We start from the raw sequence: 25,950 nt of genomic DNA, 5'->3' as shown, positions 1-25,950 counted from the left end.
GACAGAACAAAAATAATCTTATCAAAGAATTTGAGAGGCTCAGTTTCTTTTCTGCATCTTCTGGTGACCAACTGTAACACTCCCAAAAGGCTAAATATGGAACAGAAATATATCCTCTTGCCTATTCAAGAGGAGTTGAGATAGGGACTTCATGATACATGTCTTGTTCTATGCAATATACGATTTCCAAAAAGCTGTATGATAATACAGAGACCAAAATTGTTCTCAGCACTGTCTCTCTTACCACAAGAACACTAAGTGAAGAAATAACGTCACAAGATAGGGGAATAACATGGTGCCTAATACAGATAATATGAACTAAAATCTTTAGATATTAAAAGATAAATCAGAGGGCCAGCCCCGTGGCCGAGTGGTTAAGTTCGCGCGCTCCACTTCGGCGGCCCAGGGTTTCACCGGTTCGAATCCTGGGCGCAGACATGGCACCACTCATCAAGCCACGCTGAGGCGGCATCCCACTTCCACAACTAGAAAGACCCACAACTAAAAATACACAACTATGTACCGGGGGGCTTTAGGGAGAAAAAGGAAAAATAAAATCTTTAAAAAAAAAAGATAAATCAACTTGTCTTCTATACTTAATTAAGGAAAATATGCTCAGACAAGAAGTAGTTAACTACTGAACTAAAATCCAGATACGAGATTAAACCTCTTCAAATTAATGTTTAACTTATAAGAGCTATATAAAATGCACTGCTAATGAAATCCTTGACCCTGGGTGGAGATGACCACTTGGAGACAAGAAAAGTTCAGATTATGTAATTTGAATTAGTAGTCTTATACACTGGTGAAAGAATGTGTAGAGAGCAGGACCATTGGGTGATCAGAAATCATCGTGCCTGTATGACGTAATAATAACTACATGAGGCTAACAAATAACCTACTAGGAAGACGCATGTTTCTAACAACGCAATTAAATCCTATTCCTAGAAGGAGAAAGTCAAAAGTCAACCTGAAAAGTCTGGTTAAAAAAACAAACTGTAAAGTTTTTTACCCAAAATCTTTTCAAGTATCAAGTTTAATATGTAGGGACCCATGTGCTAAAAATGGAAACCAGTAATTTCTTTTAATTCTCCTTAAAGGACTTTAATCACTAGTATTTAGGCTTGCAACTCAATCCAGACTAACAGGTAGAAGACATATTTACATAGTCTTAGTATTCCTTTGACCAACCAGTGTTACCCAAGGTTTATTTCTGATCTAATGCTGCATTTTTTTTTTTTTGAGGAAGATTAGCCCTGAGCTAACATCTGCTGCCAATCTTCCTCTTTTTGCTGAGGAAGACTGGTCCTGAGCTAACATCCATGCCCATCTTCCTCTACTTTATATGTGGGAAGCCTACCACAGCATGGTGTGCCAAGTGGTGCCATGTCCGCACCCGGGATCCAAACTGGCGAACCCTGGGCCACTGAAGCGGAATGTGAGAACTTAACTGCTGTGCCACCGGGCTGGCCCCTGATCTAGTGCTATTTAAATACCTCCTTAACTTTTATAACGCTCAATGGCAACTTCTAAAACATCACATTACACAGAAACACTATGATGGTACCTTAATACTGATCTATTGCTAATACACTCTGAATACCTGTGCCAAGGTTAGCACTGTGGCACTGGAGAACGTCTCAACTTTACTGCCTGAGGCAGACCTTCACAAGTCTTCAAAGTCACCTTCTTTAACCAGCTATGTGTACAAGTCTAGAACAGATAGCATACCAACTAGGGCAGCAAAATGATAGACAATGTTTAAATTTTAATCATTAAAGATAAACTTGACACTCAAGAAAAATAACTGGTCACCTTGGGAGGATGCTAGTAAATCAAGGCATTATTCTGAAAACAGAGTAAAAAATCAAACATTTATTCTGCCTGCTTTCTCTTTAAGGAACTGTCATCAAATAATTGATGAGGGGACATTTCTCTATACATATTCTACTAATAAAGAAAGAAATAATAGAATTGGAATATCACAGTTTTTCTACCTCCTAATGAAATAATTAACGCATCAAGCAAAACTCACTGATGGCCAAGATACCCATGAATGATTCTAGCCTCCCCCCCACCAAATAGAACGTGAATCAACCAAGCCTCTAGATCAGCAGAGAGGAAGAACTAACTAAAATCAAGGGAATCCAACCAGCAAAACCCAGACTGAGGAAAACTCTAATGTCAAAACCTAGCTTCCTCAGCAAATAAATAGAAGAAATTAAAGAACCTGGTGAGGGGGAACCTATGAGACTTAACAGACATTTTCAACAAAATATGACACGTATACTTTGTTCAAATAGTGAGTCAAACAGTAGGGAAAAAAAACATTTATGAAACCACCAGTTTCATAGTTTGAACACTGACCAGATATTTGATGGTTTAAAGAATTATCATATTACGATTGTATTTAAGAGGAGTTCTTATTTTATAGATATATTTTTAAATATTTATGGATAAAATCATGTTGTCTGGGATTTGCTTTAAAATAATCCAAGGGTAGAGACAGGGTAGTGGAGGGTTACAGACGAAACATTACAGAACATGAATTGATCGTTACTGAAGCAGGGCGACAGATACAAAAGGGTTCACTATAGTTTCTTCTCTCTTTGTGCCTGCTTGAAATTTTCCATAATAAAAGCTTAAGAAAGAAAAATGAACTAAAAAGTTTTATATGACAATCCACAGAATAAGGACAAAAAAACTCCATGTCCCTCAGAGGTCAAAACAAATGAAAATCTTAAGGGTGAGTTGGACAGGTATTCTCCCTGTACACACTCATACAAGCACACATGTACACACACACTATTACTCAACAAATGAGAAGACCGAGACCCAAAGAGGTAAGTCTTGCTCAAGGTCACAAAACAAAACAGCAGCAGAGCTAAAACTGGACCCCACAATTCCAAGCCCAGAAAGAGGTTTAAGCGGGAGCTCAGTTGAAAGATCTGAGCAGTCCTGAAGTGGCTTGAAGGCCCATCAAAGCTGTAAAGAAAATTCTCAAAACCTAGTCAAGTGAAAAAAAACAGGCGGTTTGAAGGGCTATATGTGAGTGAGAGCAAGAAGGCTGGAGAGAGTGGCGAGAACAAATGGGTATTTAGCAATCGCCCTTACTAGGGAGCAGAACTGTTAAATCTATGATGTATATTTGGAACGACTTGCTTTCAAGATGTTTGAAGAAAAGAAAGTTGTTATCTAGCTTACAAGCAGCTTACTCATGAACCAGTGAAACATAAAATCCTTATCCTAAATAACGATTTTTTTGGAAACATTTTTAAATCTTATTAAGTGCACAAGTGATTTAAATATTAAACATAAAAATGGGATTTATCTTCCTATCCAAGAAGAGGTTTCAAAACCTGACCATGAAGGGCCTTCTTATTTACTTAGACATTTTCATAAAAGAGTAAGATTCACATTTATATAAAAAAGCCATTAAGAATAAAATTCTCTGCATGCCAACAAACTATGCTATCTTTTCAATAAGCACAGTGCCACTTAAATAAAACATGAACTCGACCTAGAAACAACATAACTACTAAATAAGACAAGGTAACCTCATTTACCTTTTATCATTCTGAAAATAGTAAAACCTAGTAAGTCTGATGTATTATAGGTAAATCATTTTCAAACCACTGGGCACTCACACTAAAATGCATTTTAATTTTTGGCTGTCATGTGTTAGTGAGTATTCTCAAAAGTGTCTGGTGAATTGGATTCCTTTTTTATTGGAAGAGTGGTCTATTTTTAAAAAGACATTTCTGGCATTAAATTACACAAGACTAAAGGCTATTTTAAAAATCCATTTTAAACATTTCAAAGTATATGTCCTTCAGTAACTGTAAGAAATACCAAAGCAGGAAGTCAAAGAAAATTCCAGTGAGATCTCTAAAATTTACTATTACAGATAACTGAGATCACTTGTTAAATAACTTGTTCTTTAAGGAGTTGAAAGTAAAAAAAGGAGCCTGAAGGGATAATGCAGAAAGGGAAGCTGAGACTTGAGAACTTCACCACACAGACCTAAAGTAACTTAAGCAGTAGATTACAGATCTGTTTCTCTGACCCTTCCCAGTATCTTCAAAGTAGCAATGTAGCTCCTCACTCGAAAAACATGTTTTTAAGTAGTACCCTTCTCCTCCAGTAACCCAGAATCAAAGCCGGCATGTAAAAATTCAAAAGACAAAAAGAGGAATGAAAATTATTTTTGAATGACAAAACCAAAAAATATTAAGGGAGTCATTACGGATAGGAGCATGGATGTGAACCAGGCAGTACTGAGTTCTGTGCTGGGTTCTGCTCCTCACTAGCACCTTTAACCTCTGCATCAGCCTTCTCAGTATTAAAAGGGAACAACGGCCACCTCGCGGTATTGCTGTGAGGATTAAATGAGACTGCTCACAAGGGGCTAAGGTTATGGCAAGCTCACAGCAACCACTTCAAATCAATAACCTTTTTTATACAATTTAAAAGGTGAATTATGAGAAAAATGCTTAATGCCCTTCTCTTAAAAATATCTCTATCCTACTCCCACTTGTGGGAGAAAAAGAAAAGCACAAACAAAACAAAAATATTTTATTTTTCCCTTAAGGTCATAGTTTCACTTATATAATCTTGCGATCACTGAAGACAAATAGCAAATAAAAACCACACCCTCCAGTTTTTAACTTCATGCAAATATTGTGTGTATGTATGAACTCGAAAAAGTGGAAAACAGAAAATCCCATTTTTTAAATTTGCGGTCATTACTTGAATAAATATGCTTTTATCCAGCAAATAAATTGATAAGGACAGCCACAAAATTTTACAACAGAGTATTTTAACTTAGAAATAAAAAGGAAAGCATTTACCTTCGTACAATAAAGCATCCAAAGTTCAAAGAGCCTCTCTCTGGATGCCATTCTGGCTTTCAGTCAGGCACTTTAATTTTTCCTCAAAAAAAAAAAGTTATGTTCAAGACCACAGCATGTTCATTTTATTTTCCAAGTTTTTCAGCCGTTACAGTAAAGCTCAAAGCAGCAGGGAAAACAAAAAGAAGTGAAACAAACGGACTTGTCTTCTGGTCAATAAAATTCGGTTTCAGCAGTTTCTCCAACTTATCTTCATCAGCGGTAGCTGGGCAATTAGATAAATCTGCGAAAGACAAAAATACGCAAAGGATGGCTAGAAAAAGAGGCCATATCAAAAATTTCAGATTTATCAGAACTAGTGATTTGTCTACTCCACGTCCCACAACCAACCGGCTACGCTTTTGCACTGATTGACTAAATTTCATAGGAACTGGGGTTTCAGGAAAACCTCAGAGCTGACACTCTCCCCGACCAAGTGAGAGTCCTCCGGGGCAGACCCGGAGATGCGTCCTCGAGACCAAGCAGGCGTCCAGGGATGGTAACAGCAAGACGCCGCTCCTGCGCACACGTTTTCCATAAACGTAAAGAAAAAGCACACTTGGTACTGACATATTTCAAAGACGGAGAATCCCTTAGAATTTCCAGCCCGCCTCGTACAGCCAGCGGGAACGTCTGCGGGACGGCCGGCAGGGCGCGGGGAGGGGGGGCGGAATTCCCGATCTGTTTGCGCGAACGCTCCTCAGGGAGGGACGGGCGACCTGCCCACCTGGCCCCACCTCTCCATCCAGGAAGAAGAAGGGAGCACGCCCCGGCAGGGAAACACCGGGCAAGCCGCCCAGGGGTTCCGGGGACCTTTAAATCCCCTCCTCGCATCCCAGGCGACTGGAGCCGAGGCAGGCTAAGGGGCGCCCAGCCGCCAAGAGAGGTTGTGGCGACCGGGCAACGCGAGCTCGCCGTCCGCGCCCCGCTGTCCGCGCCGGCCCGGCCGCCCGGACACGCCCGTCCACCTCGCCCCTCACGCCGCCCCGCACTCCCCCGCGCCGTCACGCCCGCGCCCCGGCCCTCCGACTCGGCCGCGCGACCCCTCTGGCCACGCCCCGCTGCCCTCACCGCGCTCACGTCGGGGGTCGCGCCGCCGCTGGGCCGACGTCCCACTCGCTGCCCTCGCCCCCCGCCCCGGTGAAGCCCCGTGTCACCCCACAGCTAGAGAGCGGGCGGGAGGGGGAGGCGGGGCGCACTGGCCGGGAGGGGCCGGGGGCGGGGCCGTCCCCTCGGCTAAGCATTCCGGCCTCTGAGGATTTACCCGGCCCCGGGGCACTCGTTGTTCATTGGTCGCGCAGATGGGAGGGGGCGGGGTGACCCGAAGCCCCGCCCCAGCATACCTGCGCAGTCGCAGTCGACAGGGTCCGCAGACCTGGGGTTGGCGCCAGCCTCGGCCCACTAGTCAGTCATTCCCCAGCTGGACGCGTAGGGTGAGCGACGTGCTGACGTCCTCGCCCTGCCACTGCTGGGGACGGCCAGACGTAGCGCTCGGCTGATGGCGTCATTTCCGGGAGTCATCTGAGGGCGGGGAGCCCTACAGGGATAACTGAAGGGGAATTCGTTTTGAGTTCTTGTTGTAAAGAGGAGGTTGGTCCGTGGAGTATATATTGTAAAAACAGGCAACTTCCCCCACAGCCCCCAAAATCCTTTCCCCTAATCGTGTTTGGGCCTCGCTCTGTTTCCGTCGCCAAGTGTCAAGTCCGTACCCCACTAAGGGCTTCAAAAGGATTTTGCTCTTTCAGGAAAAGAAATAAAAGGAAAACGACTGCATTTACTAGATATAGACAACTTGCGGGGTGGGCGGGGGGGACTGTTTCAGGGAGAGGGGAAGAGACACAAGAATAATAACGTTTGGTACACTTAAACATTTTTAAAACTTTTATTGTGAAAAACTTGAAGCATATACAAAAGCAAGCTACAGTTACCTGTGACATGAAGCGTTTCGCTCTAGGAGGGACCACATACACAACCGTGGTGTCGTAAGATTAGAACCACATAGCCTAGGTGTGTAGCAGGCTTCACCATCTAGGTTTGTGTAAGTGCACTCTATGATGTTCTGGCAATGAGGAATTCGCAAAACGATGCATTTCCACAATGTATCCCCATGTTAGGCGACTCATGACTGTAGCATAAGGAAACCCCATCACCCATCTTCAAAAATTAACTGTGTCATCTTGTTTCATCTATACCAGCAGTCAGGAAACTGTAAAGAGTTGGAGAATAAACAGTTTAGGTTTTGCAGAACATCCTGCTTGCAACTTACTTAAAAATCAAAAATAATATTTCAAGAAATGTGAAAATTAGACTAAATTCAAGTTCCAGTGTCATAAAGTTTGTTGGAATAGCCAGGCCCATTCCTTTACTATTAATATTTTCACTCCAAAGTGACGGAGTTGAGAGTAATTTCGAGTGCTAGTTGCTTGCAAATTATGCCTTTCAACAGCTCTCCTTGGTAGTCTAGCAGGCATGCAAAACCTAACATGTGAAAACTTCGGAGGGAGAGGGTGGAATTACTCTTGCTTTGGGATCCCCCATTTTAGTAATTAGCAACTCCGTTTTTTCAGCTGCTCTGTCCAAGAACATAGGAAGTATCTTCACCATCTTTCTCATATTCCTTACATTCAATCTAATCCTTTCTGCTATATCTTCAAAATACTTCCGAAATCTAACCATTTTTCTACACCACCACTGCTATCACCCTGATGTGTATTACACTAAATCTTTTCTGGATTATTGTAATAGCCTTCCAGTTTGTCTCCTCTGCCTATGCACTCTCCCCACCAATGGATTATTCTCAACATAGCAACCAGAGTGATCTTTTAACATAGAAATAAGATGTAACTCCTCAGCTAAAAACCCTCTGATGGCTTCCCATCCCACTTAAAATGAACAGCAAGGACCTGTGTTTTCCTCCACTTCCCTGTCTTACTTCTCCAACTATTATTCTGGCCTTCCTTTATTTCATTCTAGACACATGGCTATCTTGCTGCTCCTCAAGTTCACAAAGCACACTCTAGTCTCAGGGATTTTACATAAGTTGTCCCTCTCCTTGGAATGCTCTTTCTCCAGATGACCACACACAATCTTCAAGTCTCTGCTCAAGAATCACCTTGTTTATTGGTATACTCTGAATATTTGTGTCCTCCCAAAATTCCTATGTTGACATTCTAACCCCCAAGGTGGTGGTATTAGGAGGTGGGGCTTTTGGGAGATACTTGGATCAAGAGGGAGGAGCCCTTATGAATGGGATTGGTGCTCTTAGAAGATAGATGTCACAGAGCCCCCTAGCCTATTCTGCCATGTGAGGATACAAGGAGAAGTCTGGGACCCAGAAGAGGGCATTTACCCAACCATGCTAGTACCTTAATCCCAGACTTCCAGCCTCCAGGACTGTGAGAAATAAATTTCTGTTTATAAACCACCCAGTCTGTGGTATTTTGTTGTAGCAGCCCAAACAGACTAAGACATCCACGAAGGATTCCTTCATTCTTTAGAAAATAGCATCCCCTTTTCTCCCTGCCTCTATTCTTCACTGTAGCACTTCTCAGCTGACATGTAATTTCTTTGTCCATTGTGAGTGCCCCCCTAGTAAGATGTCAGTAACATGAAAATAGGGACTTTGTTCACTGCTATACTTTCAGGTCCTTGAATAGTGCCTTAGACACAGTAGGAGCTCAATAAATATTTGCAGACTATTTAGTGAAAGAAATAAATTACCTGTTTCACTATATGTCTCTGTACTATCCCACCTCCAGTTTTCCTCCCACTACAAACTGTTAGTTTACAGCATATTGGACTCATCATAAGAATAGCAATATAAAACATAAATTTAGGGGCCGGCCCCGTGGCCGAGCAGTTAAATTCCCGTGCTCCGCGACGGCAGCCCAGGGTTTCCCTGGTTCGGATCCTGGGCTCGGACATGGCCCCGCTCATCAAGCCATGCTGAGGTGGCATCCCACATGCCACAACTAGAAGGACCCACAACTGAAAATACACAACTATGTACCGAGGGGCTTTGGGAGAAAAAGGAAAAATAAAATCTTAAAAAAAAATCCATAAATTTAATCAATTTGTAAAATTATTTCAAAAACTCATAAATATGTTGTCCATAAACAAAGGTGATAATATTGTTGTGCACATTTCTTCTCCAACTTTCAAGTGCACACACAGGACCTGGGGATTTTGCTAAAATGCTGCTTTTGATTCAGTAGGTCTGGGATTCAGTGGGTCAGCGGGCTATCAAGCTCCCAGGTGACGCCAATGCTGCTGATCCACAGTCCACATTTTGAGTATTAAGGTTCCCAGAGTTAATAGAAGATGCATTCTGCTTTGTTTGGGAGGTAGTACTGATAGAGTTACATGGATTCATCCATCTATTCTCATCTTTACCTTCCCCTTGTGACTAGTGACACAGGTACTGAAGAGATGTAGTCTTTGACACAAAACTAAACCAACTGAATTCTCTGAATTCTCACGTATGGCAGTTTTGTAGTTACAGCTAGGAAGAGATAAACATATTATCTGGGATGACACATGATAGTTCCTGCTGGGACATAAAGGACGGCAGTATTTTGTTTTAGTATCTACGTCATGGTGGCAGCTTTGCCACCAGTAAGAAGACTCCAGGGCACTGACTTACTCTAGTAAACTCACAAAGGACTAATGCATGTAATCTGTGTGGCAGGTCCCTCCTTTCTGTCCCATAGGAGGTCTCTAGCTATGCACTGAAGAGGAGAAAGTCAGGGAACTTATCCATATTGTCTCTGAGGAATCTGCCAGTTGATTCTCTTTCCCACCTAATAATTCTAATAATGGGGTAGGCTGGTGCCCATCACACTTCTGTGAACAAGGATTATCCCAGTCTAATATCTCCTTTCCCTTTCCTTCAGACAAAATACACACTGGATTGCAGTGGAGCATAAGCAGTTCTTTTGCTGAAGATTTCGAGTCTCCTAAAGCTATATAGCGAGAGTCAGGGGAGATCAGGAGTATGGATCTGGTTAATTCCTTTCCTTATACCACATACAAGGAAACAATCACAATACCTTACTGCATAGGTTTAAATAAGATGTGTCTCCTGGACAATCCCTGTTCCCTTTGCTCTCCCAATTCTCGTCAGTTTTCCATGTGCCCCTCCCCAAAGTCCTATCTTTAAGCTGTTCCCCTTGAATGTCTCCATTATGCTCACAGAATAAGAAAGTGAGAACTCCAGCACCTTCTTGAGTCCATCAAATTCTGTTGCATTTAGATGGCATCTAGGTGTCAGCTAGATGCCAACAGTTTTCCTCTGCTGAGGCCTCTGATGGCGCCTGGGAGTGGGGATAAGGTTTGGTTTTATGAGTGGGTCCTTCAACAGCACTTAGGCATCTCTCCACCAGTGAAGCTATGGCCACTTTTTCTCCAGACACACCTCAAGGTAAACACATTTGCCACCAGGAGAACACATTTTCTTAATAAGACTGTTACCCAGCAGCCTTCCAACACAACATAGCCTTGTTATATTAAAATCATGTTTCTGGCCTGATTTTCATGACAAAAGGCATACTCATGAACTGAAATGGCCCTGCCTAAATCCACTGGGTGGTCCTGTGTTCAAAGAGTTTCTCATCTGATGGCAAGGTTAGGAGTTTCAGTTCACCTCACCAGATATAACCTTAGAAGGTTACTAAATTAACAACAAAAATTACATCTGCCAAGTCAATTGGACTACTCATGTCTCTCAGTCAGGCCACTATCTCCCCATAGAAAGAACTATATAAAGAGGGAAATTATAATCTCAGAGTTGCTTTTTCATCATGATCCAGAGAAAGTAAAATTAAGCAGATTAACTTGATAAGTAGTGACATCCTGTATAATAAACTGCAGGCAATCATTCCCTCTATGGGCAATCTGCCAACGGAGGCAGATACTCATTTGTGTGAGACAGAACAGTTTCCCTTGGACAGAGTTAGGGACGTATGGACAACTTTTTGCTCTTTGACTTTCCCTTTCGTAAATTCTGTCCTGGTCGTCTCCCTTCTGTCCATACCTTTTCAGTTAGCCTGGCTAGAAGCTTGTCAATTTTATTGATCTTTTCCCAAAAAACAGCTTTGGTTTTATTGACTTTCAATATTGATTTCCTGTTTTCAATTTCATTGATTCCTGCTCTAATTTTTATTATTTCTTTTCTTGCTCGTCTTTTTCTAGTTTCCTAAGGTGGAAGTTTAGCTGATTGATTTCACATTGTTCTTCTTTTCTAATATGTGCATTCAATGCTATAAATTTCCCTCTAAGCACTGCCTTTACCACATCTCACAAGTTTTAATAAGTTGTATTTTCACTTTCATTTAGTTCAAAATGTTTTATTTATTATGAGATTTCTTCTTTCAGCATGTGTTATTTACAAGTGTGTTGTTTAATTTCCAAGTATTTTGGGATTTTCCAACTATCTTTATGTTACTGATTTCCAGTTTAATTCCATTGTGGTCTGAGAGGAGATGCTGTATAATTTTTATTCTTTTAAATTTGTTAAGGTGTGTTTTATGGCTCAGAATGTGGTCTATCTTGGTGAATGTTCCATGTGAGCTTGAGAAGAATGTATATTCTGCCGTTGTGTGAAGGAGTCAATAGATATCAAGTATATCCTGTATGATTGATGGTTCTGTTTTCAACTATGACCTTATGTTTGCCTGCCGGATCTGTCCATTTCTGGTATAGTTGGAATCTCCAACTCTAATAGTGGGTTCATCTATTTCTCCTCGCATTTCTATCAGTTTTTCTTCATGTATCTTGATGCTCACTTGTTAAAAGCATACACATTAAGAATTATGTTTTCTTGGAAAATTTGCCCCTTTATCATTATGTAGTGCCCCTTTTTATCCTTGCTCAAAACTTTCCCTGCTCTGTCTAAAATTAATATAGCTATCCCCACTTTCTTTTGTTTAGCGTTAGCATGGTTTATCTTTCTCCATCAATTTACTTTTCATCTATATATGTCTTTATATTTAAAGTGGGTTTCTTATAGACAAAATATAGTTGTGTCTTGTTTTTTGATCTATTCTGATAATTTCTGTCTTTTAAATAGCGTATTTAGAGCATTGATGTTTAAAGTGATTATTGATATAGGTGGATTAATATCTACCATATTTGTTACTGTTTTCTATTCGTTGCCCTTGTTATTTGTTCCTATTTTTTTCTTCCACTTTTTCTTACTTCTTGTGCTTTTTTGTTTTTGTTTTTCTTTTAGGGGAAGAGTCACCCTAAGCTAGTATCTCTTGCCAATCTTCCTCCTTTTTTTTCCCCCCCCCCTTTTTCCTCCCCAAAGCCCCAGTACATAGTTGTATATAGTTGTAAATTCTTCCGGTTCTTCTATATGAGCCACTGCCACAGCACGGCTACTGACAGACCAGTGGTGTGGTTCCCCACCTGGGAACCGACCAGGGCCATGGAAGTGGAGCATGCCGAACTTTAACTGCTAGCCCACTGGGGCTGGCTCTTCCTTTTGTGGTTTTAATGGAGCATTTTATTTGATTCCATTTCCTCTCCTTTCTTAGCATATTACTTATACTTCTTTTTTTAGTGGTTGCCCTAGAGTTTGCCATATACATTTACAACAAATCTAAGCCCACTTTCAAATAACCCTACACTGCTTCACGGGTATTGCAAAAACTTTATAATAAGAAAATGTTTTTAATTCCTGCCTCCTGTCCCTTGTATCATTGCTGTCATTCACTTCACTTAAACATAAGCAGATATGTGCACTTATATACCTAAGTGTGCATAAGTGAATATATTGTTGCTATTATTATTTTGAACAATCTGTTAGATCAATTGAGAATAAGAAAAATAAAAGTTTTTATTTTACTTTCACTTATTCTTTCTCTGATACTTTTCCTTTCTTTATGTAGATCTGAGTTTCTGACCTATATTGTTTTCCTTCTCTCCGAAGAACTTCTTAACATTTCTTGCAAGGCAAGTCTACTGGCAACAATTTCCCGCAATTTTTGTTTGTCTAAGAAAGTCTTTATTTCTCTTTCACTTTTGAAGGATAATTTTACCAGGTACAGAATTCTAGGTTGGTTTTTTTTCTCTCAATACATTAAATATTTTACTCCCTTCTCTACTTGTTTGCATGATTTCTGAAGAGAAGTGAGAGGTAATTTTTATCTTTGCTCCTCTATAAGTAAAGTGTTTTTTCTCTCTAGTTTCTTTCAAGATTTTTCTTTATCTTTGATTTTCTAACATTTGCATATGATATCCCTATGCCAAGGTGTACCTTTTTAGGCATTTATCCTGCTTGGTGTTCTCTGAGATTCCTGGATCTGTGGTTTGGTGTTGGTCATTACTTTGGATAAATTCTCAGTCTTTATTGCTTCAAATATTTATTCTGTTCCTTTCTTTCTTTTCCTTCTGGTATTCCCATTACACATATTACACTTTTTGTAGTTGTCCCACAGTTCTTGGATATTTTTTTCTGGGTTTTAGTCTTTTTTTCTTTTTGATTTTCCATTTTGGAAGTTTCTATTAATATATCCTCAAGCTCAAAGATTCTTTTCTCAGACACATCCAGTCTACTAATCAAAGGCATCCTTCATTTCTATTACAGTGTTTTTGATGTATAGCATTTCTTTTTGATTCTTTCTTAGAATTTCCATTTCTCTGTTTACATTGCCCATCTCTTCTTGCATGCTGTCTACTTTATCTATCAGAGCCATTAGGATATCAATCATAATTGCTTTAAATTCCCTGTACAATAATTCTCAAATCCCTGCCATATATAAGTCTTGTTCTGATGCTTGCTCTTTCTCTTCAAACTGTGTTTTTGCCTTTGAGTATGCCTTGTAATTTTTTTAATAGCCAGACATGATGTACTGGGTAAAATGAACTGCAGTAAATAGGCCTTTAGTAATGTGAGGTGTTAGGGGAGGAGAAGCTTTGCCTAGTTCTATGATTAGGTCTCAGTCTTTCAGTGAGCCTGTACATATGAACAGTGAACTCCACAGTTCTTCTCAGATTTTTCCCCCTTTAGGTGAGACAGGATGGCTAGAGTGGGCTGGAGTTGGGTATTTCCCTTCCCCCAGATCAGTTAGGCTCTGATAAAGCCCCAGTAGTTTAGGCTCTGGTGAAATAATTTCTCTTAATGGCTGGACTTTTTTAAAAGAACAGAATGCTCTGGTTATTTGAAAATGGTTCCTTTTCCCCTCCCCCTACTGGAAACATGAGGAGATTTTTCTCTGGTATTTACTGTGAGAATCTAAACAAGCTCCTAGAAGTAAAACTCATAAAAGTTGGGGGGAGGGGTCCCCCCCATGACTAGGACCTCCTGGAGTTTTCAACTCTCAGACTTGTTGACTCTGAGCCTCCAGCATTCATCAATTACAGTTCAGGATTTCCTACCCCAGTATGGATTCCCATGGAGGATTCTGCTTAGGGCTTCTGCTCTGGTATGTTGTGATTCTCTGTATTCACCTGTCTCTCCAATTTGGGGGCAGATGTTTACCCTGTGACCTCACTTCTCTGATGAAGCTAAGAAGAACTGTTGATTTTTCAGTTTGTTCAGCTTCTTACTTGTTGATAGCATGGAGCGACAACTTTCAAGATCCTTATATGCTGAACCAGCAACTCAAATTCCTCTTCATGCCTTTTCAGTAGGTACTACACAGTTGTCTGAGCTAGTGTCAGACATGCTAATGCAAACACTCTGATTATGATTACATTCATTGGGATATGGGTGTTTCCAAAATTCCTCAGCCACCCATTTACAGATTCTTTTATTAAAGGAGATAACTTTATGTATTTTCCTTTAGAATCACAGAACTAGAGAACTGGAAGTTACCTTAGAGATCATGGAATTCAATATCTCCATTTTAAATGTTAAAAAATCGAGGCCTGAATCTGAATATAACCAAGCCTCTAGACCACCATATCCAATAGAAACTTCTGCAATGATGGAAATGTTCCACATCTGTACTGTTTAGTACAGTAGCCACTAGCCATATGTAGCTATTGAATAATTGAAATGTGACTTGTTCAACTGAGAAATAAATTTTTAGTTTTATTTAATCTTAACTCAAATAGCCACATGTGGCCAATGGTTACTGTTTGGGACAGTGAGCTCTAGAGATAATTTGCACTGTAGGAAACATAGAGAATAGACGAATAAATAAGCTGACAATTTACTGAAAATAAATTGAAGTCTAGAGGAGTTGACTTGTCCAGTAGCACACTGCTTTTGGTTGACAGAACTGGAACTAGAACCCAGAATGCCTTAATCCTAGGCTTTTTTGACTCTCTTAAGCTGCCTTTTCAGAGTCCACAGGATGAAGAGTTTAGAGCAGGGTTTCTCAACCACAGCACTGTTGAAATTTTGGACTGGATAATTTTTTGTTGCAGGGAGCTGTCCTGTGCACTGTAGAATGTTTAGCAGCATCCCTGGCCTCTATCCAGTAATGCCAATAGTATCTTCCAGTTGTGACAACCAAAAATGTTTCCAGACAAGGCCAAACATCCTTGGGGCGAAATCTTCCCCAGTTGAGAACCTCTGTTTTCCAGGATTTCCTAGTCACATAAGAGGTCCTCCAGGACCCCCATGAGAAGCGAGGTCCAACTTACTTGATATTGTAATGAGAACTTCAAACATGTGATCTAGTTCTAAAAAATGAAAATTAACTCAAGATAGGGCTGCCTATTGGTGGCTACCACTAGAAAGGGGACTAAAAGCCAAGTATGCATTATAATCATTTGTTGAGCACCTATGTACATAGTTCATGCTTTACATCTTTTATCTCTAATTCTTAAACTAACATTACAAGGCAGATGGAATTCTCATTTTACAGATTAGATAACTGTGGTTCAGAAAGTTTAAGGAACTGGTACAAGGTCACACAGCTAGCTAGCAAAAGGGAGAGGCAAAATTCATGCCGATTAGCCATATCTGAATTTAACACCCATGTACTTTCTACTTTGATACCCATCTAACAACCTCTTTAGCTCTCAGGTGTTGTGGAAGAGGCAGATCTGAAGCATAAGATAAAGAAAGGAAGAGAGAGCCAATCCTGATGGCCTAGCAGTTAAAGTTCGGCATGCTGTGTTTTGGTGGACTGGGTTTGGTACCCAGGCATGTAACAGCACTACCTGTCTGTCAGTAGTCATGTTGTGGCAGCAGCTCACATAAAGGAACCAGAAGAACTTACAACTATACACAACTATGTACTGGGGCTTTGGAGGGGAGAAAGGAAGAAAAAAGGAGGAAGACTGGCAACAGATGTTAGCTTATGGTGAATCTTCCTCTGCAAAAAAAAAGAGAAAGGAATAGAAATAGAATAAAGAAGATTCTTAAAGAGGTAAAGGTACATTCAATGGGGAGAGTTGCAGGGAGATACCACCAAATAACTACAATGGTTAAGGAAGGCTTCCAGTAGAGAGTGGTATCTGAGCTAAGCCTTGAAGAAATGTTAGAATTTGGGTGTCCAGACAGAAAGAAGAGAAGTCTGTAAAGACAATGCCTTAGGTAAAGTCTTGACTCCTGAGGAAATCCTCCTCCGCATTTTGAGGAAACCATGACTGACCTGAGCAGTCTAGCTGGGGTGGAAGGAGGACAGATGAGGTTGGGAAGATATAGTTTGCAACTAGCTCACAGTGGGTCCTGAATGCTGGCTCAATGATTTAACTTCATTAGAGTTTTTAAGCTGTTTTGAGTTTTTAAGCAGTTTTAAATTTAATGGCAAGATTACAACTATATCTGTTGTCCTCGACCTTGTGATATCTTTCCCAAGGCAACAGGTAATCATACACTCCCCTCACACACAGAATACAGTAATTAAAATTCAGTTGAAACATGAAAGCAAACTACTTTGCTTTCATGTACAATGAACTTTCTATAGTGGCTGGGACGCTAGTTAATTGAAAGACTTCCACAGTCTACAGTAGAGAAAAATTCCTTAATCAAGAAGAAAAAGGAAATTACAGGAAAATTTTACTTAAAAGTTAGTATTTTCTCTTTTTAAATTCCTATTTCCTTCTACTGAAATGTGAAGAAAAGCAAATTTTGAGACTGGGGAGATTTATTGTTCTAAGAAAGAGGCTTTCTTGAAATTCAAGTGCTCTAATTCAAACTCAAGTTATTCAATACCTGAGATCTCTTTACTTGTTATGTATCAAGAAGTATTTCTTTCTTACAGCAATATAATACTATAAGAATTTAAAATAAGAAAAACCTTTGTGTAATTTACCCCTGCATCTGCTGTACCACCACACATCTCAATTAATTTTTCCCTACATTTTTCACAGTAAAAGTCAAAGAATGTATGATATTTCTGACATCAATCTATCAGTACTCCTAGGAACTATATCTGCACTGTGTTTTCAGTGTTTTCGATAATTATTTTGATTTGTATATTGGTTTGATTTACTGGCTCCTTTTACTTTTTCTCTTTAAGTAAGAAAGCAGATTATCAGCTTCTCTGGAATCAAGGTTATGAAATCTAGAGTTTCAGTGGTAAATAACTGTAACCGTGACTCACAGGGCTTTACTTTTTCATGCTACACCAAAGTTTTATTAGTAATCAAATAAGTAACACACAAAAAATAGGCTGAGATCAGCTAGTTCCTACTTAAACTGACAGTGTGACATATTAAAGGCAGTCAATTAAACAATGATTAAAATAGGAAATACTTCACAGTTTTTTAAAGAAATTTCTGAAAAAAGTTACATATTTCATTTTTCCTATTTTGTTATAATGGATTTAATGCGGAGGGAAAGATCTTTGTTTACTGAGCATTCCATTCTCATATTTATTTCCTGCCAAAAGGATCCTTAGCTTTTGTTTATCACATGATTCACCAAAGTGAAACAGACTAGTAGATTAAGAAGATTGTAGTTTCTAAGAGTGAATGAGCAGACGCAAAATAGTGCCCTAAAGAAATAAATATGAATGAAACAAAGCTTGTTTAGTACAAGTTTAGAGGGAGAATAGAAAACTAAAGAAAACAAATTTTTTTCAGTTAAGTTTTTGAGTTTCCAAATGAGAAACTAAGCAGCCTCTGTAAAGGATATACCTTTAGTTGAATAATTTTGCAAATAGACATGGAATCACAAAAGCCTAGTTTCCTAATTATATCTTCTTATTGTTTGCAGTTACCCAGTTGGTCCCATTAAAAGCTTTCTGATGCTTTAGTGGATACTGAAAGATCATTTTATTACAATAAATGGGGAGGGGTGTAGATTGGGGAGTCATTATTTAATGGTTACAGAGTTTCATTTTGAGATCATGAAAAAGTTCTGGAGATGGTTAGTGGTGATGGGTACAAAGGGGTGTGAATGTACTGAATGGCAATGAACTGTACACTTAAAAATGGTTCAAAAAGTAAATTTTAACCTTATGCATAGTTCACCATAAAGGAGAGAGAGAGAGAGAAGCTGTTTTTCCATTTGAATAGGTTATGGCAAAAAGGCAAGAAATTCTAAAAGCCTAATTAGACATTTTGTGTAACATTTCATGCATTATAAATTTTATTTCTCATCAGTCAGTTGTAACAGCTATTAAAAATAACAGAAGTTATGGAAGCAATTACAAACTCCTGAGTGACCAGTAACTGACCAGCTGAGTCAGCATATAGATAATGAAAATAGTAACTTCCTTTCTGTTCTAGGTTCCTTATCCAGGCTTTAGAGCTTTTGCTTTCAAGCGATGCCTTGGTAATTGCCAACCTTGCCAACTTCCTAGGCTGTGCTCCTAGGAATTCTATTATCTTTCGGTCTTTCCACTCCTGTTCTTAAGTACCTGTATAAGTGAGAGGGGCAGTTAAGCTAATGTAACACAGATGCCATAGAACACAGTGGATTAAATAAGACAGGAATTTTAAATCTTTTCTAACGATCTAAAAGTAGGTAAGCTCCCCAGGTGGTAGGGCAACTTCATTCCACAATGAGATTCAAGGACCCTGGTTCTCCACTTCGCATTGCTCTTCCAAGCCCAAGGATTGGAACCAGCTTGTCAACCAGCTCACAGGAAGGGAGAAAGAATGGAAATGAAGGGCAATTTCCTTCCAAGCAAGTGACATAGAAGTTGCAAATCACTTCTCATATTCCATGGGCAGGACTTTAGTCAATGGCTACATCCAGCTGGAAAGGATACTGGAAAATATTATTTCTCACTAGGAATCCATGTGCCTAGCTAATACTATGGAAAAATGAATTGGGGGAAGAATTTGCAGTCTCCCACACCACCCTTCTCCCACCCTTATCAGGATGACTGAACTTGGTTTGTTTCATTCTCTCTATAATATCAGTATCTCCAAGGACTAAAAACTATGAAGTTGTATCTATCACAACATTCTTCTAAAGGTTTCCATAGTCTTAAAAGTTCTCATAGTTTTACAATTCCTATATAACAAATCACCTAGAACCTTAGTGGTGTAAAACAGCGATTTTATTGTGCTCACAGATTCTATGGACCAGGAATTTGAGCAGAACAAAGAAGGGATGGCTTATCTCTGCTCCACAATGTCTGGGCCTCAGCTGAAAGACTCAAATGGCAGGGAGTGACTCAATGGGTGAGCCCCGAAATAATCTGGAGACATCTTCATTTACACATCTGGCGCTTGATGCTGGCTGTTGGCTTGGGACTTTAGCTGGTCTGTCAACATAACACTAACCTGTAGGCCTTACATGTGGTCTACTTGCATGGGCTACTTTAGGCTTCCTTATTGCATGGTGGCTGGGTCCCAAGAGCAAGCACTCCAAAAGGGCAAGGTGGAAGTACCTGGTATTTTTATAATATAGGCTTGGAGGTCACACAGCATAGCTTCCATCCTACTCTGCTGGTCGAGGCAGTCATAAATATCTTTCCAGTTTCAAAGGGATGGACATAGACCTGACTACTTAATGGGATGAGTGTCAAGGTCATACTGTAAGAAGAACATGTGGGATGGCAGATATGGGTGGAGGAATCATTGGAAAATACAATCGGCCAAAATTCTCTTAAAGCATTTTAAGTGTATACAACCAATATGGGATTGGTTAAACTAATTATAGCACATGCATATAGAGGCAAAGTACATATCTAGTACAAGTCATAAAAGTCACATAAGGAATATGGGAAAATGTTTAGAATGTAATGGTGGGTGTATCAGTTAGGAATGCATTTGCCAGCTAGTAAGAGAGCAGGGCTTAAAGATGGTAGCTTAACAAAGACAGAAGTTTATTTTTCTCTCTGGTAATATGAAATTCAGAGATGGGCAGTTGTTTGGCATTCGTTCCGTGGTTTATGGAGGTCAACAAGACATTTCTCTTGGGCTTTCCCTCGAGGCCCCCTGGTGGCTGCTAGTGCTCCAGTGCTAACACCTGAGTTCCAGGCAGAACAAGGGAACTTGCCTCTCAGCTGAGGAGGAGCCCTTTACAGATATTTTGTGGAAACTCAATGACTTCAACTTACATCTTGTTGGTCACTTTTACCTACAAGGATGACTGAGAAATGTAGTTTTAGGGGGTCGCATTGTTATCAAAGCCCAATATCTTATCTTTTCCTAAGGAAAAGGTGGGAAATGGGTATGAGATGAGCAGCTAGCAGTCGGTACTGCAGTGGGTATTTTAAAACAGGTTACCAAACATCATTACCAATTTTTTGAACAAAATATTTATCCATTCACTCAAAACACTGTAAAATCCCTACTCTTTGGAGGCATTGTTGTAGGCACTAGGGGCACAACAGTGAATAAAACAGAAAGGAGGCATTATTGTAGGCACTAGGGGCACAACAGTGAATAAAACAGAGAAAAATCTCTGCCCTCAACCGTATTTCTACAGATAAGCAACTGGCAGAAAAATGAAAACAATTTAAAAGATATGATTTAAAATAACAGCACAAAATAAATTAGATGCTATATAATAGGACAAAAAAAAAGAATGCTTTTTAACATATTCTATGGGACTGGTATTACCCCTGATGCCAAATGCAAACAAAGAAACGTTGAGAAATAAAAAATCAGTGTCAAAAACACAACAACAACAAAGTTGGGTTTATCTCCAAATTATTTAATATTAGAAAACTATAAATGCAGTTTTCCACATTAATAGATGAAACCGAAAAACCTCAATCATCTCGATAGATGCTCAGAAAGCATATGGTAAAATTCAACATTAATTCATAATAAAAACTCTTCCTACATTAAGAATAGAAGAAAATTTCCCAGTCTTGATATAGATTAACTATAAAAACCTAGAATAAACATGATTTTAAGTGAAGAATTTCTAATAAAATTAAGAACATGAAAAGAATACCCATTATCACCACTTTTATTTGACATTGTATTGGAACCAGTGCAAATTCAAGGAAAAAAATTAGAGGCATAAGAATTGAAAAGGAAGAAATAAAACTATCATTATTATGTGACTGCATACATAGAAAACTCCAAAGGATCTATGGAGAAAAATATTAGAAATAATAGGAGAGTTTAGCATGGTGGCTAGATTTAAGATTAATATACAAAAATTAGTTGTATTTGTATACAACAGCAATAAAAAGCTAGAAAATGTAATTAAAAAGAAAAAACTTTATGTAGAATCAAAGAATATCAACCACCTTTAACTATCTAGTAATAAATCCAAGAAAAGAGGAATTTCTCCATTACAGGGGAAATTTTTAAACTTTTAAAAAGATAAGATACAAGACCTAAATAAGGGAAATATAGACCATGCTTATAGGTTGAAAATTTTGTTACTGTAAAAATGTCACCTCTCCCCCAACTGATTTGTAAATTAAATGCTATCTCAATTAAAATACTAATAGTTTTTGTATGAATGCCTGGAAATAGAAAAAAAAGTAATTCTATCATATGTTATATAAAATGTATATGAAAATGGAAAACAACAAGAATCTTCAAGGATAAAGGGTAGAAATATGCAAATAGCCCAGAATAGCCAAGATATTCTTGAAAAAGAGAGCAACATGAGACTTGTGTCAGCATGTATCAAGATTTATAAATTTATAAAATTATAGTAATTAATACAGTGTGATGGTGGTGCAAGGCTAGACAAACAGACACATGGAACAGAATAGAGTCTAGAAATAGACCCATACAAATATGGTCACGTAACTTGTGACAGAGGTGGCACTGCAAAGAGGTGGGGAATGAGCAATCAATAAATGGTGGCTGAGATAACTGCTCTCTGAATGGGGGGGGGGGGAAGAAATTCGATCCCATTTCATACCATAAACAAAAATCCACTCCAGGTAGACGACAGACCGAATAAGAAGCCAAAACTGTAAAGCTTTTAGTAGATAATATCTTCATTGTTTCTGAATAGGGAACGATTTTTTTATTGTGGTAAAATATATATAAAATTTGCCATTTTAACCATTTTTAAGTGTATAGTCAGCAGCATTCATTACATTCACAACATTGTGCAACCATCATCATTACCTACTTCCAAAAGTTTTCAACACCACAAACAGATATTCTGTAACCATTAAGCAATATCTCCCCATTTCCTGCCCACCCAGCCCCTGGTAACCTCTAATCTACTTTCTGTTTCTATGGACTTGCCTACTCTAGACATTTCACATACGTGGAACCACACATTTGGCCTTTTGTGTCTAGCCTATTTCACCCAAATCCATGTTGTAGTATGATCAGAACCTCACTCCTTTTTATAGCTGAATGATGTTCTGTTGTATGTATGTGCCATATTTTATCTATTCACCTGTTGATGAACACTTGGGTTGTTTCCAACTTTTATCTTTTGTGAATAATGCTATTATGAAAATTAGCATACAAGCATCTTTTTAAGTCCCTGTTTTCAATTCTTTGGGGTATATACCTAGGAGTGAAACTGCTGGGTCATCGGTAATTCTGTGTTCAACTTTCTGAGGAATCACTAAATGGGAGTGACTTCTTAAACAAGAAATAAAAAAGCACTAGCCATAAGGGAAAATACTGGTAACTTTAAACTACGTTAGGATTAAGAAACTCTGTTCTTCAAAAGCACTCGAGAGTGAAGACTCTAGAATGGGAAAATGTATTTGCAACACATATTTTTGATAAGACTCTTATTTGGAATATACCAAGAATTCCAAAAAATAAGTAATATAAACTATCTAAAATTTTTTTAATGGGCAAAATATTTGACTTGGCCATTCACAGGAAGAGAAATACAAATGGCGAACAAATATTGAAAAGGTCCTCAAACTTAGTTGTGATTAAGGAAAAGCAAATTAAAACCACAAATAAAAACTACGACATACTTATGAGCTTCGCAAAAGTTAGGAAGTATTGTTAGACAATAGAAAGTATTGTTAAAGATATGAAACAACAGGAGTTATCATACATTGTTAGTGAGAGTAAAATTGGTACAATAAGTTTGAAAATCAGTTTGGCATCATGTGGTAAAGCTACAGATATGAATATCCAATGACCTAACAACTACTTTGCATATAGGCTGGAGAAACCGTGCACATGTGTACCAGAAGATATGTATGACCTGTACCATTTGAGCATCAATCTATGTATTTCACCAATTTAACAGACTAAAGGAGAAAAACCATATAATCATCTCAATCGATGCACCATATGACAAAATTCAACATCTATTCATAATATAAACTCTCAGTAAACTAGAGAAGATCTAAAATCTAAAGAGCTCCAAATGTGTACGAACTATAGAATGTAATGCTTACTTTCCAATTTAAATATCCTCTGAACTATTTGGCATACAAAATCTAAGATAGTAGCTCAAGACCAATGTTCCTTAAAGACTATTTATTACATCTTTAGAACATCTTTATAATTAAATATTTTGTTGCAAGGGATTTCAATGATCAAGGTGGGTTGAAAATAAAGTGTTAATACTACTTTGGAAAAAAATGTTAGTTCCCACATTAATATATTAATGCATATCCTACAGTCCCTTATCTGAAGCACCACCTTTTAATTTACAAATGGGACCTCTCTAGGTTGGCAGGAAGCATACTCTCCCTTACGGTGAATTTTGCTAGTTCGTAAATTGTTTAATTTAGAGTTAAATCTGGTTAGAACATGGACTTTAGAGTAAAAAAGTCTTGGATTTAGATCTCCAGTTCTTGGCTTCCTAGCTTTATGATCTTGGGCAAGGTATTTAATCTCTCTGAGTTTGTCTTTCATAAAATTGGGATTAAAATAACACCCAAACCAGTTGTGAGGATTAACAGATCAACATAAAGAAAGCATCTGGCACTCAATAAATGTTATCTATTATCATATTTTGGCACTAAGCTAAGTACATATACTATGTTAAGTGAACAACACTTTTGTTTCCCATCCTCGTTGACAGTCCACGTGCTGCATGGTTTGGGAAAGGGCAGGGCAGCAGGTTAGAAAGAAGGTACCTGCTGCTAGATAGCAAGTCATTATGCAGTTCTTCCTTTTAAATATCTGTCTGAAATACTAAGGCTTGCATTGTAAGTTCCATGTACATTATTGAAAAAAGAAATGATTAAACATATTGTCATTCACTGTGTGTTTAATTTTATATCTATGTACAAAGCTCATATAGTTTTCATAAGTGAATATAATTCCTCTTTCATAACAAGTGACTCAGTTCATTTCTGCTCATTTGCTCTTTAAAACAAATGCTTTCTGCCCTGCATTGTGAGTAGAATCATTGCAAAGCTGGGGAAAGTAAGAAAATTTAAGAAAACCAAGATTTAATGATTGTGGCTTATCTAATCTCAAATTTTAAGATTACTCAGCTAAGTAATTTTACTTCCAAATAATTAAGTCTATCTAATTTCAGCTTCAAATGATTTCACAACTAATTAAAAAAAAGTCACTTATTCCCTACGATTTAGTGTCCTCCGCTAAAAGATAGGAAAACAATATTTACATTTGGCTCTATCACAGATATTTTGAGAAGGAAAGTTAAGCAACATATGAAAATGCTTAGAAATAAAGTGAATAACAAATCCTACCTCTCTCCTGAGAGAACTATAAAGATCAAATGAAATATTGTATATACAACAGGTTTTTCCACAAACTGTACACCAGATTGCAAGGTATTAGTACTACTACTACAAGACATTTATTGAATACAATAGTATCTAAAGGGGAGATTAACGTAGAAAATCAGAGTCTAGGGCCAGCTCTGTGGCCAAGGGGTTAAGTTCGCGTGCTCCCCTTTGGTGGGCCAGGGTTTTGCCAGTTCAGATCCTGGGCATGGATCTAGCACTGCTCATCAGGCCATGTTGGGCAGCATCTCACACAGCAAAGCCTGAAGGACCTACAACTAGAATATACAACTATACTCTGGGGGTCTTTCGGGAGAAGAAGAAAAAAGAAGATTGGCAACAGATGTTAGCTCAGGTGCCAATCTTTAAAAAGAAAAAAAAACGTACCTTGACTGTTTAAAAACAAAACACAGAAAATCAGAGTCTATAAAGTCAATTTTTATAATGCAGACAGTATTAATAGTAGCCAATTTTTATATGTAAATGCAGTGAATGCTGATGTAATATTTCACAAAATCCTGTCTCATTCATCTATGAAATTTTAACTACTTGGTTCATCTGTTGTGACCTGAATTATTTAGCTTTTTATTTAGTTTAATATTCTAGTATTTTAAGTACAAATGTTTCTCAAAGTGCCCTAATACTTAGAGTTGAGAAGAGAAAAAAAAGAAGGGTACTTTTCCACTCAAATGTTTTTAGCAATTAGATGGCTTTCTCCTAATTCATTACCCATCATTACACAAATGAATCTCTGCTGCTCATTCTAAAGTCCAACTCATGGAGCTGCCCAAGTGAAGCCCCTTGATCACTAATCAATATCTCTTGTGACCTTCAATTGGGACTCCTATTTAAAATCACTCCTTTTGGGGCCGGCCCCGTGGCTGAGTGGTTAAGTTCACATGCTTGACTGTAGGAGACCTACACACTGCTCATCAAGTCACACTGTGGCAGCACCCACATAGGAGAGCTAGAGTGACTTACAACTAGGATACACAACTATGTCCTGGGGCTTTGGGGAGAAAAAAAGAAAAAGAGGAAGATGGGCAACAGATGTTAGCTCAGGGCAAAACTTCCCGACCAAAAAAGCATTAAAAAAATTT

At 38.6% G+C, this 25,950-nt stretch overlaps 2 protein-coding genes across 17 annotated transcripts in view; both read right to left on the bottom strand.

Annotated features, from left to right (window-relative positions):
- Nucleotides 1–7,054, bottom strand: part of NBEAL1 (neurobeachin like 1) — a 153,571-nt gene extending 146,517 nt beyond the window's left edge. For 3 of the 8 annotated variants that reach the window (XM_044768402.2, XM_044768408.2, XM_044768410.2), the window contains exons 1-2: nt 5,961–6,166; nt 4,851–5,133 (exon numbers count right to left, since the gene is read on the bottom strand). In XM_044768402.2, coding sequence (XP_044624337.1) covers nt 4,851–4,901 — 51 coding nt within the window. In that variant the 5' untranslated portion in view covers nt 4,902–5,133; nt 5,961–6,166. Of the gene's footprint in view, nt 1–4,850; nt 5,134–5,459; nt 5,890–5,960; nt 6,167–6,232; nt 6,439–6,817 lie in introns of those variants that run through there. The other 5 variants (XM_044768406.2, XM_044768407.2, XM_044768403.2 and 2 more) reach the window with 5 other exon arrangements.
- CARF (calcium responsive transcription factor) overlaps nt 6,957–25,950 on the bottom strand; it is a 99,487-nt gene continuing 80,493 nt past the window's right edge. For 5 of the 9 annotated variants that reach the window (XR_011502992.1, XR_011502999.1, XR_011502990.1 and 2 more), the window contains one exon: nt 6,957–7,095. The gene's annotated coding sequence lies outside the window, so the exon portion shown is untranslated. The remainder of the gene's footprint in view (nt 7,096–25,950) is intronic. The other 4 variants (XR_011502991.1, XR_011502989.1, XR_011502998.1 and 1 more) reach the window with 1 other exon arrangement.

This window comes from Equus asinus, chromosome 4 (assembly GCF_041296235.1).
Source record: "Equus asinus isolate D_3611 breed Donkey chromosome 4, EquAss-T2T_v2, whole genome shotgun sequence".
NCBI lineage: Eukaryota > Metazoa > Chordata > Mammalia > Perissodactyla > Equidae > Equus > Equus asinus.
Note: the sequence above shows the minus strand (reverse complement) of the source record. Positions and strands in the feature narration are given on the sequence as shown.